The sequence below is a fragment of the Oryzias latipes genome, chromosome 11 (assembly GCF_002234675.1).
Source record: "Oryzias latipes chromosome 11, ASM223467v1".
Classification (NCBI taxonomy): Eukaryota; Metazoa; Chordata; class Actinopteri; order Beloniformes; family Adrianichthyidae; genus Oryzias; species Oryzias latipes.
The window spans coordinates 11,378,966-11,393,851 of NC_019869.2; the positions used below are offsets into that span (position 1 = coordinate 11,378,966).

The 14,886-nt window shown below is 41.0% G+C and overlaps 2 protein-coding genes across 2 annotated transcripts; one reads left to right on the top strand and one right to left on the bottom strand.

Annotated features, from left to right (window-relative positions):
* Window positions 1-713: 713 nt before the first annotated feature.
* On the bottom strand, window positions 714-8,824 carry LOC101162380 (homeobox protein Hox-A13a). The gene is made up of 2 exons (XM_004073861.4): window positions 4,057-8,824; window positions 714-3,616 (listed from the first exon to the last, which is right to left on the bottom strand). Exons 1-2 carry the CDS (start codon window positions 4,706-4,708, stop codon window positions 3,369-3,371), a joined length of 900 nt encoding a protein of 299 aa, XP_004073909.1. The 5' UTR covers window positions 4,709-8,824; the 3' UTR covers window positions 714-3,368.
* Window positions 8,825-11,580: 2,756 nt separating this feature from the next.
* evx1 (even-skipped homeobox 1) lies at window positions 11,581-14,821 on the top strand. The gene is made up of 3 exons (XM_004073862.4): window positions 11,581-12,254; window positions 12,997-13,232; window positions 13,493-14,821. The coding sequence occupies exons 1-3, from the start codon at window positions 11,891-11,893 to the stop codon at window positions 14,018-14,020; spliced, it is 1,128 nt and encodes a 375-aa protein (XP_004073910.1). The 5' UTR covers window positions 11,581-11,890; the 3' UTR covers window positions 14,021-14,821.
* Window positions 14,822-14,886: the final 65 nt, after the last annotated feature.

Here is a 14,886-nt window from a genome sequence, read left to right on the forward strand (position 1 = left end):
CCTGCCTGACTGCAGGCCTCTCGACTCCATTAGAGACTGCGAAGGTCAATGTAAAGAGCAGTCTGCGCTCAGCCACGTCTCACAGGCAGGCGGTGGCGCTCTGCGCTGTGGATACATTAGTTTTGTCGATAAATAGCTTCTACTTTGATTAAATACGAGAAGGCAGGATTCGATGGAGTGTTGACATTAACTTATTAGCTTAATTAAAAAAACAATAAGGCACTGGTTGCATTTCCTTTTTTCCCTTTTTAAAAAAAAACAAATTTCAGTTAGAAATTTGTTTGAAAAGAATTGATAACATTTTTATCAAGAATTGTTTAATGTGTCTTAGACAAAATCCCTTTTTTGTTTTAATGTTGGCAAGTAATGAACGCTTGATACATCTGCAGTTTCCTTTTTATCCATTAGATGGCAGTAGAGTTCAACTCTTGAATGCAGTTTCACCTACCGCCCCCTGTGGCGTTTGGCCGCAACTTAGACGGTTTATGAGGGAAAGAAGATGGGCGGAGCTTGGTGCAGCCTGCCTTGGAACGTTCAACCCTTCTGATGAAGGCGGGGCCTCTCAGCTTGCCTCGGTTCCCTCTGAACCAAAAAGACCGCCTCCTGTGGCCTGGCAGCCAATCAGCTACCTTAGTGGTTACGTCACAGCGGCAAACTTCCGCTTTCTGTCCTTTCTCCGTCTGTCTTTCTTCATTCAATGATACTCACGAGTCAGCATAGCTCTTTATTGAACGAACAAACGTGCCGAGCCTCATTTCCCACACAAAAGAAGAGCACTGTTTCTAATCAGCATAGACAGAACAAGTCCCAAGTATTTCATCCTTTTTTGTCTATGTCCTTAACAATGGAGTCGTAAAAATATCTACTTTATGACTCTTTGCAAAATATTTTTCTTATTTTTCAAAACCACAAAAACTTAAAAGTGTTTCATTGTATTTACTGAAACATTCGGTTTAATCTTTGTGTTCCTTCATGAAATCATGACTTGAATCCACTAAAATATATCAGCTGATGACCTCAAAAACGTAAAGCAATTTAGACTTTTAGACTTTCATTAAGCCTGGAAAACTGCCTAGACTATCTAAATTAATCTAACAGGAGGAAATGTTTTCAAAATTAAGTGCGTGTTTTTTTGAAAATAAAATAATTATGGTATATTTATGGTGTATTGCTTAAAACTTGGCAAACTATTTTATATTTTTCGAAAAAGAATTCTCTCTATCACACCTATTGATTGGCCTTATGGCACGTTTTCTTATTTCATTTCCCCACCAAGGCCTCCGCCATCTCCATGGTCATACTGCAGCCTTGAAAACGAACGGTCACGTGTTCACTCTCCACTCTGCTTCGAACTGTACGCATGCAAAATCTTTATTTCTCCCTCGGTTTTGAACCATCGCTTTTTCTGACATAAAATTCATAATTTACTGCAAAGTTTCTGGATAGTAGTTGGTAAAAATTAAGCCTTGTGACTTAATTTTTCCACGCAAAAATCCAGTCGTAACACAATCTGTATTTACGTTTTGACTAGGGTGCAACTCGAGCAATCACGTGGGAAAATGTAACAAAATTATTTTATTTTTTAATATCATGGTTAAAAGCTGGCCTTTATAACATAAGGGCATTTTATTGTAGAGTCCTTACAAAACAATTCAATTACAATTTAAATTTAACTGCGTATTATTAATTACTTCTCTGTTGTAATCCGTAAATGTTAAGATTAACCACCGTGGTAAATAATGAACAAAACACAAGCAAAGATTCTGTCTGGAGTTTGTGGTTAGAAATGCATTTCAATTCCAGGCAACAGTTAACGCGTCAAATGAATGTGGGAAAAAAGAAAAGCTTAAAGAATTGAAATATATAAAAACTCAACATTATTGTTGAGAAAATTCACGTTTTTTTGACATAAATAAAGAAAAACAGTTTGATGGGCTGAAAAACAGACGTTACGAATGACAGAAACACGCGTTGACAAAAATAATATTTAAACAAGTGTTGTTGTTTTTAGGCAATGCCGTCTCAGCTTTAGCAAAAGAACTTTCATTTTTTGTCACCTTTTGTGACAAAAATATGGACTTTTTGAATAATTTTAAATAAAATTAATGAGTTAAATAAATTAGTTATTGATAAAAAATACACAACAACGCTGAATTAGTTGATTTGAGCCAATAAATATTTAAGAAACAAAAAAAGGTTTTTAGGTCTAAATATGTATGTGAAATAATCGTATTTTTTTATATTTAAAATTGTGTTATTTTGTTAGGTTTTTGTTTAGCTGTGACTGAAAGAGGGGGTTTCTTTTCGATTAAACGTGTCACAAAATGACCGCTAGATGGCAATGTTGGTTTATTTTATTCTTTTTAACCCAGAATTGTCTGGCCCAAATTTTTGTCCCTTCTCTCACTGTTGCAGACTGAGGTTGGGGGCAGGACCTCAAATAGTGTACTTCTAATACTATAGTAGTACTTTTTGGCAGAATCTACATTTAATAAAATACAAAAAAAAATCTTTTCATGCAGTTTTATCAAGAATACTGAACATAAATATATTTCATCCCCCCCTTTGGAAGCGTGGAATGATCTGATCCAAAAAGCAAGATTAAATCTTAAATAAATGTAAATAATGAATGTTTATAAATGCGGAACTGTCATTCTGATGCTATGAAAACAAACCTTTTTCACATAACCTGGATAAATTTCAACCAAGTCCATGTTTTATTGGAGTGGACTTTAACACGGATATACTGGAGTCAAGCACGGCCTGGGTATCATGCCTGAATTCACTTTTATGTTTATATACAACTACAAGAATACGCACACATTATAAACGTTATGATGGACATGAGCAAATCTCCCGTTCGATTATGTATTACAAGCAGGACATCCACCATGTCGGGTATCCCTGGGAGCACGATTTGAATGATAAGACTAAAGATGATACAGCTAAGCACGTGAGGAGGTCTTAAAAGGAAGCCAGAGTTTAGATAATATTTAACATTCCCAAGGTCCAAATCCGAAACTTCTCTTGAATCTTCCATTTATAACTCTTGTGGAAACAAAGGTGTTGCTCTGTGACGCGCACCTTTCTGACGCAGGGTCCATTCCAACGAATCTGTGCATGCCAAAATAAAATATAACAAAAAGAGAAGTCACACATAATGCACATATTTTTCTCTTTTCTGTTGCTTCAAACTATTAACAAATGGCAGGATCATCATGGAGGGCCCGGCCTTCAGCACCCCGAAATGTTTGTTCCAGAGGCTCCTGGAAATCATCTGCTCACACAAGACGCAGTCAGGAAGGAGTCTGTGGTCAAAATGCGTCTTAATATCCCGTTCCTTTTTGTCCATATCAAAAAACGATCAACTAGCTGATGGTTTTCAGTTTGTTGACAATTTTCTTCTCCTTCACGCGTCTGTTTTGGAACCATATCGTGACCTGTCGCTCAGACAGGTTGGTCTGCGCGGATATCCTCCTCCTTTTGTCCTTTGTGATAAATTTATTGGCGGCGTACTCGCGCTCGAGCTCCTTGAGTTGCACCTTGGTGTATGGCACACGCTTCTTCCTTCCACGGCGGTAAGAGCCCGAGTCTCCCCCGGTGTGCGACACAGCGTCTGACAAAGAAAGACAAAACTGCATGTTAGTCAGAGCCTGACTTTCTCCAAATATGTCTACAGGCTAAAACATCAAACACACGGTTGTGTAAAAATAAAAAATAAAAAAGCTATATCTTTAAATATAATATTTTATATTAATAAAGTCTCCTCCTGGATAATAAACATGAACAACTTAATTTTGTAGAATTTTATGCGCCAGAAATGAAAATGAAAGGGATTCTGCATTGGAGGATTATGCGTTACATATACTGTGGTATAATCATTTTAATATTTTACCGTATTATAAAGACATTTTGTAATACATAGGAGAGTTTGTTCTTCCTTTTGATGTAACTTGTATTTGTTCTACGCTGAAATCGACGTTTCCTGATTTTGTTTAACATGCACGAGCATGTTAAACATTTGACAAAAACCTGGAATCGGATTGTGACGCCTACCTGATATGGAGGATTTCCACATGTGTGCAGGCTGAGGCTGCTCCTTGGTGCAGTAAACCTGGCTGTTCCAGCCGTTGGGAGCGAGAGTCCATGGCTGATAACTCTCCATAGGCAGGAGGGGTTCGTGCCTGGTCTCTGACGGCGCACTGATTGTTGGAACCACGGGAACGTCCAGGTAACTTGGAACAGGTTGGTATGGGCCCGAAGTATAAGTAGGGTAAAAAGTAAATTCCTTCGCTCGAGGGGTGAATTCGTCCCCCGAGGTGGACGTATCCACGTATTTCTCTCCATAGGCGGGCGCGGACGACGCTGCACACGACTTAATGCTGCTGTGATGCGACATTCTGCACGGATAACCGAAGTACCCGTAAGGAAGGGACGCGCTGGAGGAATTCGGAGCTGCAGAGCAAGGGCTACACTGCTTCACCGGCTCCCCCATACCGGGGGCGGGCACGTCGCTGGACGAGTACGCCGTGCTAGGTGCCAGGGACGCGGGGTGAGCCATCAGATTCCTGCACTGGTTCGCAGCAAAGTTGCCACCAGCGAAACCCTCCATGTTCTTGCTCACTTCATCGGAACCGCCGCCGTTGTCGTACAGGAACATCACCGACGGGTCGACCCAGCGAGGACGGAGGAGCAGTGACGTTGTCATAGCACGGCATCCAACATTGAAGCTTCTGGCTCTTTTTTAAAAAGCCCACTGACTGAAAAAAGGACGCACTGCTTCTCAGAGAGTAAAGCCACTCTGACGCGCACAAGAGCGCGCAGCTCGCGCTCTGATTGGTCAGGGCGCCGGCACGTGACCGCACTATGCAAAGAAGACACGGTAAACAACAACGCATAATTAAATGGTGAAAAATGCAGCGATGGAAGGTTATCACATTCAACAACGCCACGAGCTGGTTTTTTCGGATTTGAATCATTTTGTGGGGGTGTTGATGCGTAAAAACGCTATATCACAATTTTCATTTGTCGTCACACTCCAAACACTGCCTTTTATTATAATGTATTACGAAAAAGACTGAATTATTATGTAAAGGGTTAATAGGGGCTATTTTAAACAGGGCACAGTATAGTTTGAGTCTCTTGCTCATGACTCCACTGTCTTCGGCCTTCGTGCGCTACAACAACCATTCTTTGTCTTTATAATTTGAATGTGGAAAAAAAATTAAGCAACCACACACACTAGGATCTTTTGTTTATAGATGAGTGAAACCACAGAATGATTATATGTTTGATTAAAGTCGATTCTTCCTCCACTGTAGGAGCGCAGAAGCGATTCCAACATGCCGCTCACCTTGATCCATGTGTGTTTTCAGGACGCGTAAAGGGTGAAAACATAACACTCATTCCAAGTTCAATTCTAGTGAATGTCTTTTTTTAATGTGTCGCTGTGACCAAAAATTGCCACTAGTCAGTTGAACCGTCAGGTTAGGATCAGAGATAATCCTTTGTGCGTTACTTCCAAACTCTTTACAATTTGAGAAACCAAAAAATAGGCCTGGTTAGGCAGCGCTTTGGGACGTAAACGCGGCTGGAGGCCAAGGTCAAGTTGAAAGTTGCTGTCTAGCCACGCAGCCCATTGGACTATTCAGGCTTTGAAGGGTCCGTCTGCTGCTCTTGAAAAGAGCGGAAGAGGGGTGAGAATTCCTGTGCCAATGAAAGCGATTGGAGGACATTAACTTTTACTGTCATTGTGTTTTCATCCCCGATCTCTCTCTCACGGCCCCGTCTGCCTCCCTTTCTTGTTTACTTTTGTGTTCCAGCTTTGACATTATCCATTTATAATTTCTCTTGTTTTTAAATCATTTTAGTGGTTTGCAAGTATGCAAAAAATGTTATAGATTCCTGAAAAAACGAGGGCGGAGTAGACGTGGCGCACGTGTGATTTTAAATGTATGTGCTCTTCTGCTTTGTGTGTATGGCTGGTGCCTCTCAGTGCTCTGCAAGGAAATGAACCTGGAGTTTCAACCAAAGTACAATATTCAGTATGGTTTTGTAATTGCAAAGCAACAACACACAAAAATAGAAGCGCAATCTGCGTTGTGTGCGCTATTTTTGGTTAAACCGTTATGGTTGTTAAAACAGTTTAAGCAAACATGTTTTTTTTTCTATACATCTTGTGGGGGTTAACTTAAACATCCAAATAAGTATAAATAAATATACACATCCCCATAAAATTAGAAACATATTGTTACAGAAAAAATTGGAAGACAGCACAAGTAAAAAAAAACATATTTATTGCGGTTTCAGGAAAACATATAAACAATAGACAATCTCATAATTTTAAATTAAGTAAACCAACTTTAGGATTAGAATTATAAAAGCTAGAACGTTGTTTTTATGCTAAGTCTTGCGTTTTTGCTTTTGATTTTTGTATGGTATGATTTGATTCAGATTGTTTTGAAATCAAGATAATTAACAAATTTAGGTAATTGTTCCCAAAATTAAAGTTTTTGAAGACAGATAATTAAAATAATTGGTTTTTTATTATACTGGCTGGTATTTCATAATCATTTGATGTGGTAAAAATAAACAATAAATAATTAGAAGAAAACAATACATTTTCTTTCGGAGTTCAAGAAAGGTGAATCGTTCTTTGCTATAATAGGCCGTTTGAGTTCTTTTGCATACTTCCTTTGTTTAGATCGCAACCAATACCCGGCATGCAGCACGTCGGAAATGGTGCAATGCCCAGAAAAAAAAAAATCAACCACGAGGATAGTTGATTTTTTAATAAAAACGCCAAGAAAATAAATTCAATCTTCAGCAACAAGCAGCGATCATCATGAATCACACTGCAAGGCCCGGCGTGTTGCGACCTGCCTTTTGGCGTTTTTGTTAATGCAGGCAAATCAGGCTTCAAGATAAAATACAGACGCCTTAATCATTAGCTTTTGCACAGACGTGCTTTGTCATGTTTTAAGTTAATCTATATACTTTTTAAGTCATGTCTGTATGTTGTCTGTGCGCGCGCTCAGTGTTTTGGGTATCATGAACATTTGCATTTTAGGAACTTTTTTCTCCGCCACAGCTTGTTATTAAATTCAGAATGTTGTTCCGCAGCCCTGCTTTCCTCGAGGAAGATGACAAAGAAGTGACAAACTAACGTAACCATTATTATTATTTTTTACGTGTATTCATTAACCAATAAAGTCCATCAGACTAACTAAACCAGGACATTTTCCTTTTGCTGTTGGTGTTGCGTCATGAGAAATTGTGAATTTACGCAGCTTAACGCACAGCAGACTTTCTTTTATTTGCGTAAAATGATCCCAAAACTTGCCTTGAACTTCACTTTGGGGCTTGGCAACAAACCCCAAAGGTTTTTTTTTTCTCTGAGGTCATTATCAAGTCTTAACTTAATGTTTATACTGGCATCCAAATCACTAAGCCGAAGGAAAAGAAAGAGCGCGTTTATGTCTCGACCTCAGCTCCTGCAGCTTCGGGAAAGCCGGGAAAGGTCCATATAAAGTTATGTCCATGCTATAAAATTCATAAAGGAACTGATATATAAAACTGCTCGCTAAGATCTCAGAAACACACTCCAAGCATGTTGATGTGCATGTGCTTAGAGTAGATGTCTGTCAAAAAGCTGTCAAAAGCTCACTGCCAGCGTGTTTTGTGGTGAAAGCAGGCAGCCACAGGGCGGTCGCACGCTTGACTTTTCCATATTTCCTGGATGTTGGCCTGAAGTGTAATCATAAGGGCTTACAAATAAGTGATGGTTCAGATGCAAATACCTGCAGGTCTGCTGTTAGGAGTTTTACTTACAAACAACGCTTAATAAGGTATGGAAACATCTAGTTGTGCTGCAAATGCCTGCGTTTTGGTAAAAAAAAAATAAAAGCAATTGTATTTCATGCAATTTGTGCAAGTTAAAGATGTGCCCACATTGCATGAAATGTATCTGCGTGATTGTGCCTTTTTTGCCACCTTTTTTATTATTTTCTTGCAGGGGGATCATTTTTTTCTATTTGTTTTGTAAAGAAGCCGTTGACACTTTTCCTAGATGCAGCTTTAGGAATATAACAATTAGGTCACATTATACTGCAAAGATTTGTTCTTGATATATGACTAGAACTTTAAAAAAGTTGTCAAGTGTTCTGACCAAAAAACCCATATTTGTCTGAAGTCAACTTGTATAAATTATACACAGAGTGGCCAATTCTACGCAATAACTATTACTTCTTGGCAAAAGATACTTTACACTAATTAATAAAAGGATGTATTGTGCCAATCTGTATTAATGTAGATGAATTTGTTTCAGCAAAAATGTGTACTTCCCAAAAATGTACGGACAGACTCCTGCTGGTAAATCGGTAACCTGTGTTTTATTATAATGCTTATTATAGACTTCATTTTCGAAGTTGCCTGATCTGTAATTGCTTTTTCTTAATGTATAATTACTGGTTATGGACACAAGTTATACAAACTGTGAGTCATGACAACGTACTGCTGCAAAAATACGCAGGGAGAGAAAAGTAGTCCTTGCAAAACATCTATGCCGAGATCCAAATGTGCCTAAAAGTCTGAGTTAATTTGCTTTTTGGTTTTGGCATGAATGAAAAGGCATAAAATAATGCATATCTTTTCATTTTTATTCTGAACGTGATTTGGCTTCTTAAGAAAAATACAATTTGAAAAAAAAGGGTGTAAATTCTACAACAGCTTACCTTTTAGCCGTCCTCGTGCGTCATACGGCACACAAGGAGGAGCAAATGTAACCTTCAGTTTCATTCTGTGGAATTTTTTGTTTTTTAAACGTTGTTTGTTAAAAATTTGAAAATCAAAACCAGTATGCTAAATAAAAAATAATATATTAAAACATCCATGTTAAAAGCAGCCTAAGTATTTTGAACAGAAAACCATTTGCGTCGAGACAGACATTTGGATCACGGACAAGTGTGGAACTGTATTCTTCCAAGTGAAAATCAGGGCTTTACAATTGGTGTGTTGTTCTGCGACTGATGATCTACTCCCCGCCTTACACCTTCACCCACCCTTTAATTGGGTAATGCAGGCCTGGACTCAGCGCGTGCGCGCATATCCCATCATGTGCAGGATGGAGCGATAAAAAAACGAGTCTTACAGCGCAGATTTCCTGTTATATAGTCATCGGGACTCGTTACAGTCCAAGGTCAACGAGTTAACTTCGGTAGCTGCGTCATCCAGTTTCAAGGCCAAGTTGAAGCAACAAAGACGGGAAGGGCCATCATAATGAGGGAGAGATGATACCTGTTCTCCCTCCCACGTAGGATTCCTGTGTAAAACGAGGTGCGTCCCTGCAAGAGGTGGAAGGACCCTCATGCGATAATCTGTTACAAACTAGAACATTTTTCTGAGCTAAACCCAAACCCCTCTAAGATGCAGAGCCATGGATAGAATTACACTGCCTACTGCGCAGACTCCATGGTCAAGTTCAAGTTGTCCTCCCTAGTAAAACTGGGGGGCGCATTCTGCAGTGTCTGCAACCCCCTAACACCCTTTGAAGTTCCCTTGCAAAAACTAAACTCTGCAGCTGCGCTCAACTGCACTTCTTCAGGCGCGAATTGGGACCACCTATTCAAGAAGACATTGAGCACGAGCGCAACGCAATCCTCCGCTCTTCAAACCCACCCGGTGTCCTCCTCTATCTAAAGTACACACATAATATAAATGGCAGTACTCTAAACGCGAAGTAATTTGCTGTTGCGCAAAACTCTTCGAAGCATTATCTATCACAAGATCCCATCGGGCCTGGCTGCAGCCCGTTGCTTAACTCTTAGTTACTGTTTGGCATCTTTGCCATAACTGGGCGCTGTACGCATGCCCCTTCATTTATTTTAAGAACACAAGTTAGCCAACGTTCCCGCAGCGGAGTGGGGAATTTCTCAAGTTGCAAAGAATCTGAGAAATCCTCGGATGTGAACCAACAAGCTCAAATGGGCCCCTTCTGTGCCTATTGTAACATTTAACATGACGCCATAATGTTATTATAATAAAAAGAATGTGTTATTTCTGTGGCCAGTATTTTTCTTGAGGTTCGTCTGAGAATTTTCATGCTGAGCACATTTCGATTGTTTTGTGGTTCGCCTGCCTGCTGACCTAAATGATGGCCAGCTCATCTCCAAAACACAAGCAGAAGTCCAAACACCACTGATTAAGTTCATGCATCACGTTTTTATGCGAAACAGCTCAAAAACCAGTTTGCATATTCAAACCCATCAGAGACCAGTGAGTGTTCTGCCCATTTGCTGAGAAAATTAAAGAGTCGGTGGGGGGTTGGAAGCCAAAGGAATTTCCCTCACTCCTGAGCCTCCGGGCTGCTGGAGGAGCTGGAGGAGGAGGAGGAGGAAGAGGAGGAGGACGAGGAGGAAGGCGGCGGCATTGGCGCTTTCCTTGTTTTGGACAGACGAGGGCGCACAAGGACAGCGGAGGCTGCTGCAGCTCCGACGTATCTATAAGAAGTCATGTGACCTTTTCCATCTGAGCGATATCATTTACACCTATGAGCAGCCGGCCTCATCTACGCCCCCAAAACAGATCTCTGATCAGCTCGACAGAAAATGTGGATTCCACGTACCTGTGCAGGTGCAGGCCTGACTCAATTGAGTTCGACTGGCTATTATAGATCATTGAAAGCACAGGAAGCGGGCACATAAGTATTTAAAGTGTAGATTTTGCCAACAGCAAAGTTGACGCCTCACAAATTCTCAATGTAATAACTTTTACTTTAATTCACTCCCACCATCAATAAAAATTAGACCCCGGCAGCTCTGAAAATCTGAAAATCATTTTTAAAATGAGAAACTGTTTTTAACGGATCCTCCTGGTAAAATAAAGGTTAAATAAATAAGAAGAAGATGATCTGGTTCGTCCCTGCTGAAGAGTATAACTAATTATGAGTCAAGTTGCAACTGTTGGCATTTGTAAATTAATGTTTTTAACTGTAATTATCAGTGTGTAACCATGTTTTGTGTACAAGAACCTATTCTGTGCTTAATAACGTATTTTATCATTACTTAACTGAATAGTTTATTTATTTGTGTATGTGTGTGTGTCTGGGGGGGGGGGGGGGGTCAAAGATATTTAAAGATCAAAACTGAAAATGGAAACGCTTGTTGTGTGCTGAGGTTAAAGTCTGCAGCCTCTGTTTTTAGGCTCCTTTCAGATATCAAACTTAATGTCAAATGTATTTTCTAAATCCTGACCTCATACTTGACCTTTTATAGACTTCAGTTGAGTCAGAGGAAATCAGGGAGATGAGGAGACATTAAAAATGTTTATTTATTTGTCTAATTGCTCTGTTGCCATTTAAACATTAAAGCTTTGAGCTTTCATCAAATCTTTTTGGTTATTAGAAAAAAATTAGTTCTCATAAACTTAGAGTCTTAACTGACACATCAGGAGCAGACAGTGATAAACTGCTCAGCTTTAGATGCTGTGCGTCTCAGCTGCTTCTTATTGTGGCACCCCTCCCACCTCCATGCCGTTCCTGCTGCTGCTCCTTCTATTTACCCTCATATCCAATCAATGCATGTCGTCATCAGTGGGGGCATCTCCACGACTAGTCTATTAAGAATGACAGCTCAAAAGGCAGGGAGAGAGCGAGGGTGAATGGTGATCCCTCCCTGAGCTCCTTCTCTGCACTCTGGAGCACTCTCCTCTGAGGGTCAGACCGGATTTCAGCCCCTCTTTTTTTCAGAACCCTCCCTTCATCCTGCGAGCAAACTCTCCCACCCGCCTCCAGCTCCAGCGCCATCATCCCCACAGCTTCACGCCCCTCCAACCTGACACTCGTCGTTTGGACTCACGCTCTCCCGCAACCAGGAGGCTTATTTCCCCCCTTGTGATGGAAACGAGAAAGGAAGAAGCGCGGCTGGCGGAGGGGGGTCCGTTTGGTAAGAACGACTCAAGTATGTCAAAAGGTACCGGGAGCCCTGTGCGGGAGCAGCAGGGGAAGCCGGGCTACAGGAGGTGTATCAGCCCCGGAGATGGGGCATTTACCCGGGCCAGAACGGAGCCGGGGGCGGAGGAGACCGTGCGGAGGAATTTTTGCGCCGACGGAAGGCCGGTTGGCCGCGCTTCGTCCGTGGAGAAGCACCGGTGCGACAAGCCACGCAGGGACGGCAGCAGCTCAGACACCGAGTCCGACTTCTATGAAGAAATAGACGTGAGCTGCACGCCTGAGAGCATGGACTACCCAACTACTAAAGGTGGGTTTGAGCTAAAGGTTTATTTTTCTTTCTGTTTTTGTTTTGTTTGACTGCATCTTAAAACCTTGAATGAAACACATTTCAGCTGCATTATGCATGCAGCTTGAACCTTTTTGGATAAAATACGCACAGAAATAGAACAAAATAAATCGAAATGTATGCCAAGAACCCAATCACAAACACAGTTTCACCTCAACAGCAGGAGGAAAAAAACAGTGAAACTGCAGTGTTCTGTCAAATGACCACAGTGGCTGCAAATACTTAAGTGACACCCACAATCTAACCAGACATTTTCATCACTGACTTTGACGTGCCGTATGTACATTTACCACCACAGGAGGAGTTTTAAGGAGCCAAAACCACAAGCAAAGAGTCGAACATTCAGATTTTCTAAGCACATTTTAGTGTTTTGCAAATGCAAAAACTTGATATTTCTTTATCAAATCTGAATTTATAATTGTTTACTTTGAAGAATGATGTAAACAAAACGATTTCTGCAAAGCAGAACTGAGGAAAAATTTGGAAAACGCATCAAAATAATCAGATAAAAAGAAAATAATATTTCGATTTTTTTTTATGATTTTCTTCATCACAACAGAAATGACAACAATCAAATACATAGAATAAAAAAAAAACATTAAGGGCCCGAAGTTACATGTTTCATTAAACTGTGGAATGTTTGTACATTTATATATTTTTATTTTTGTCAAATATGATTTATAATTTTTGCGTATTTACGCAGGTCAAATGGAAGATTCTCCAGGTCGCCGGAGTGACCTGGGAGCTGACCCGGGTAAGACGGTGTCCGGTCAAAGCACTCTGTCTTATGCGGCGGACCAGATTCGTCGGTACCGAACCGCCTTCACACGGGAGCAGATCGCCCGGCTGGAGAAGGAGTTTTATCGGGAGAACTACGTGTCCAGGCCGAGGAGATGTGAACTTGCGGCTGCATTGAATCTTCCTGAAACCACCATCAAAGTAAGGTTTTTGTGTCATCGGAGCAGGCCTTAGATCCGAAATGTCAGACCTTATGGTGTCGTTGTAGTGTCAGTCAGCACTGATGTCCATTATGAGTGCTTTGGTGGTTATAACATGAACCTATTTTTAGACTTAGCAGCAACATGTTTCCTTTAAATCACCAGATTTGGGCATGATTAAAGGCGGAAGTGCAACCTGACCAGTGGTTGGTCGCTGGAAAACTCGTAGTTAATATTTGACGCGGTGTGTCTCTCCCTCAGGTGTGGTTTCAAAACCGAAGAATGAAGGACAAGCGTCAGCGTTTGGCCATGACATGGCCTCACCCAGCCGACCCAGCCTTCTATACCTACATGATGAGCCACGCTGCGGCCACTGGCAACCTGCCATACGCCTTTCCATCTCACATGCCTCTTCCCTACTACTCCCCCCTAGGTGTTGGTGCTGGCTCAGCTCCTGCTGCCACCCCTTTCTCAAGCCCCTTGCGCACTCTCGATAGTTTCCGAGTCCTGTCTCACCCCTACCAGAGGCCGGAGCTGCTGTGCGCCTTCAGACATCCATCCATGTACACTGCACCGACCCACGGCCTCGGTCCTGGAGGGAGTCCCTGCTCCTGCCTTGCATGCCACTCCGCTCAATCCAATGGCTTGTCAGCCAGGCCCTCTGGCTCGGACTTCACTTGTTCCCCAACAAGCAGGACAGAAACTTTTGTCACTTTTACTCCTTCAGTGCTCAGCAAATCCTCATCTGTCACACTGGACCAGAGGGAAGAAGTCCCTCTGACCAGATAAAAAAAGAAAGCCTCAACCATCTCAGACAACATGACTTAGCGTATGAACGCACAACCGAACTGCTGTTTTTGTAATATATGAATCCCATTGCAGGACTGTGGGTTGACCGCATGGAAAAATATTTAAAAAAAAACTATAAAAATTATTCGGGGCTTGGGAAGGGAGGGTGCATTATTACAACTTAAAATCTCCACAAATGTTTGCATCAACATTTCTATGATTTATATCTTTTACGCACCCATTTTCATTTCTGGTGCAAGATGCCTCCCAAATATATGTATTTTAACAGGCTGCAGTCTCATTATACTGCAGCCCCGCACCTTGGAGCCCAGCGACGGCCGCGCGGGCCTGAAAGATGCAGATTTAAGTCAAATTATCCAGGGATGGATGTGGGGGGAATTTTGACTTCTGAAATAATTATAAAACCAGAAGGGATCGCTCTCAAAAGGTAACAAGGCGTCGGGGGAACGGATTAAAGCAGACCAGATTGACACAAAACCCTGCAAAAAAAAAAAAAAAAAAAAAAAACGGGGGAGGAGGACAATCAGAGCAAAAATAAAAAAAATCCGAGCATTTCTGTCCAACGAGCTTTTATATATTTTTTTTTCTGCTGGATGCATTTTTAAGCATGATTAAAATGCTTAAAATTTGATTAAACGTCTAAATAATGCATTTCGTAGCTAAAATAACAAGTTTGTTGCATCTTGTAAACAGGTTTCTTATTTGTATGTTTTAAAAAGTTGTATTTTAAACGGCCCATTCCTTTTTTTATTTACAATAAATTATGTTTGAGTCAGTGGAGCAAAAGCGTGTTTATCATAAGAAATCATTTGAATTTTATTTTATTAAATGAGATGTTTCAGACT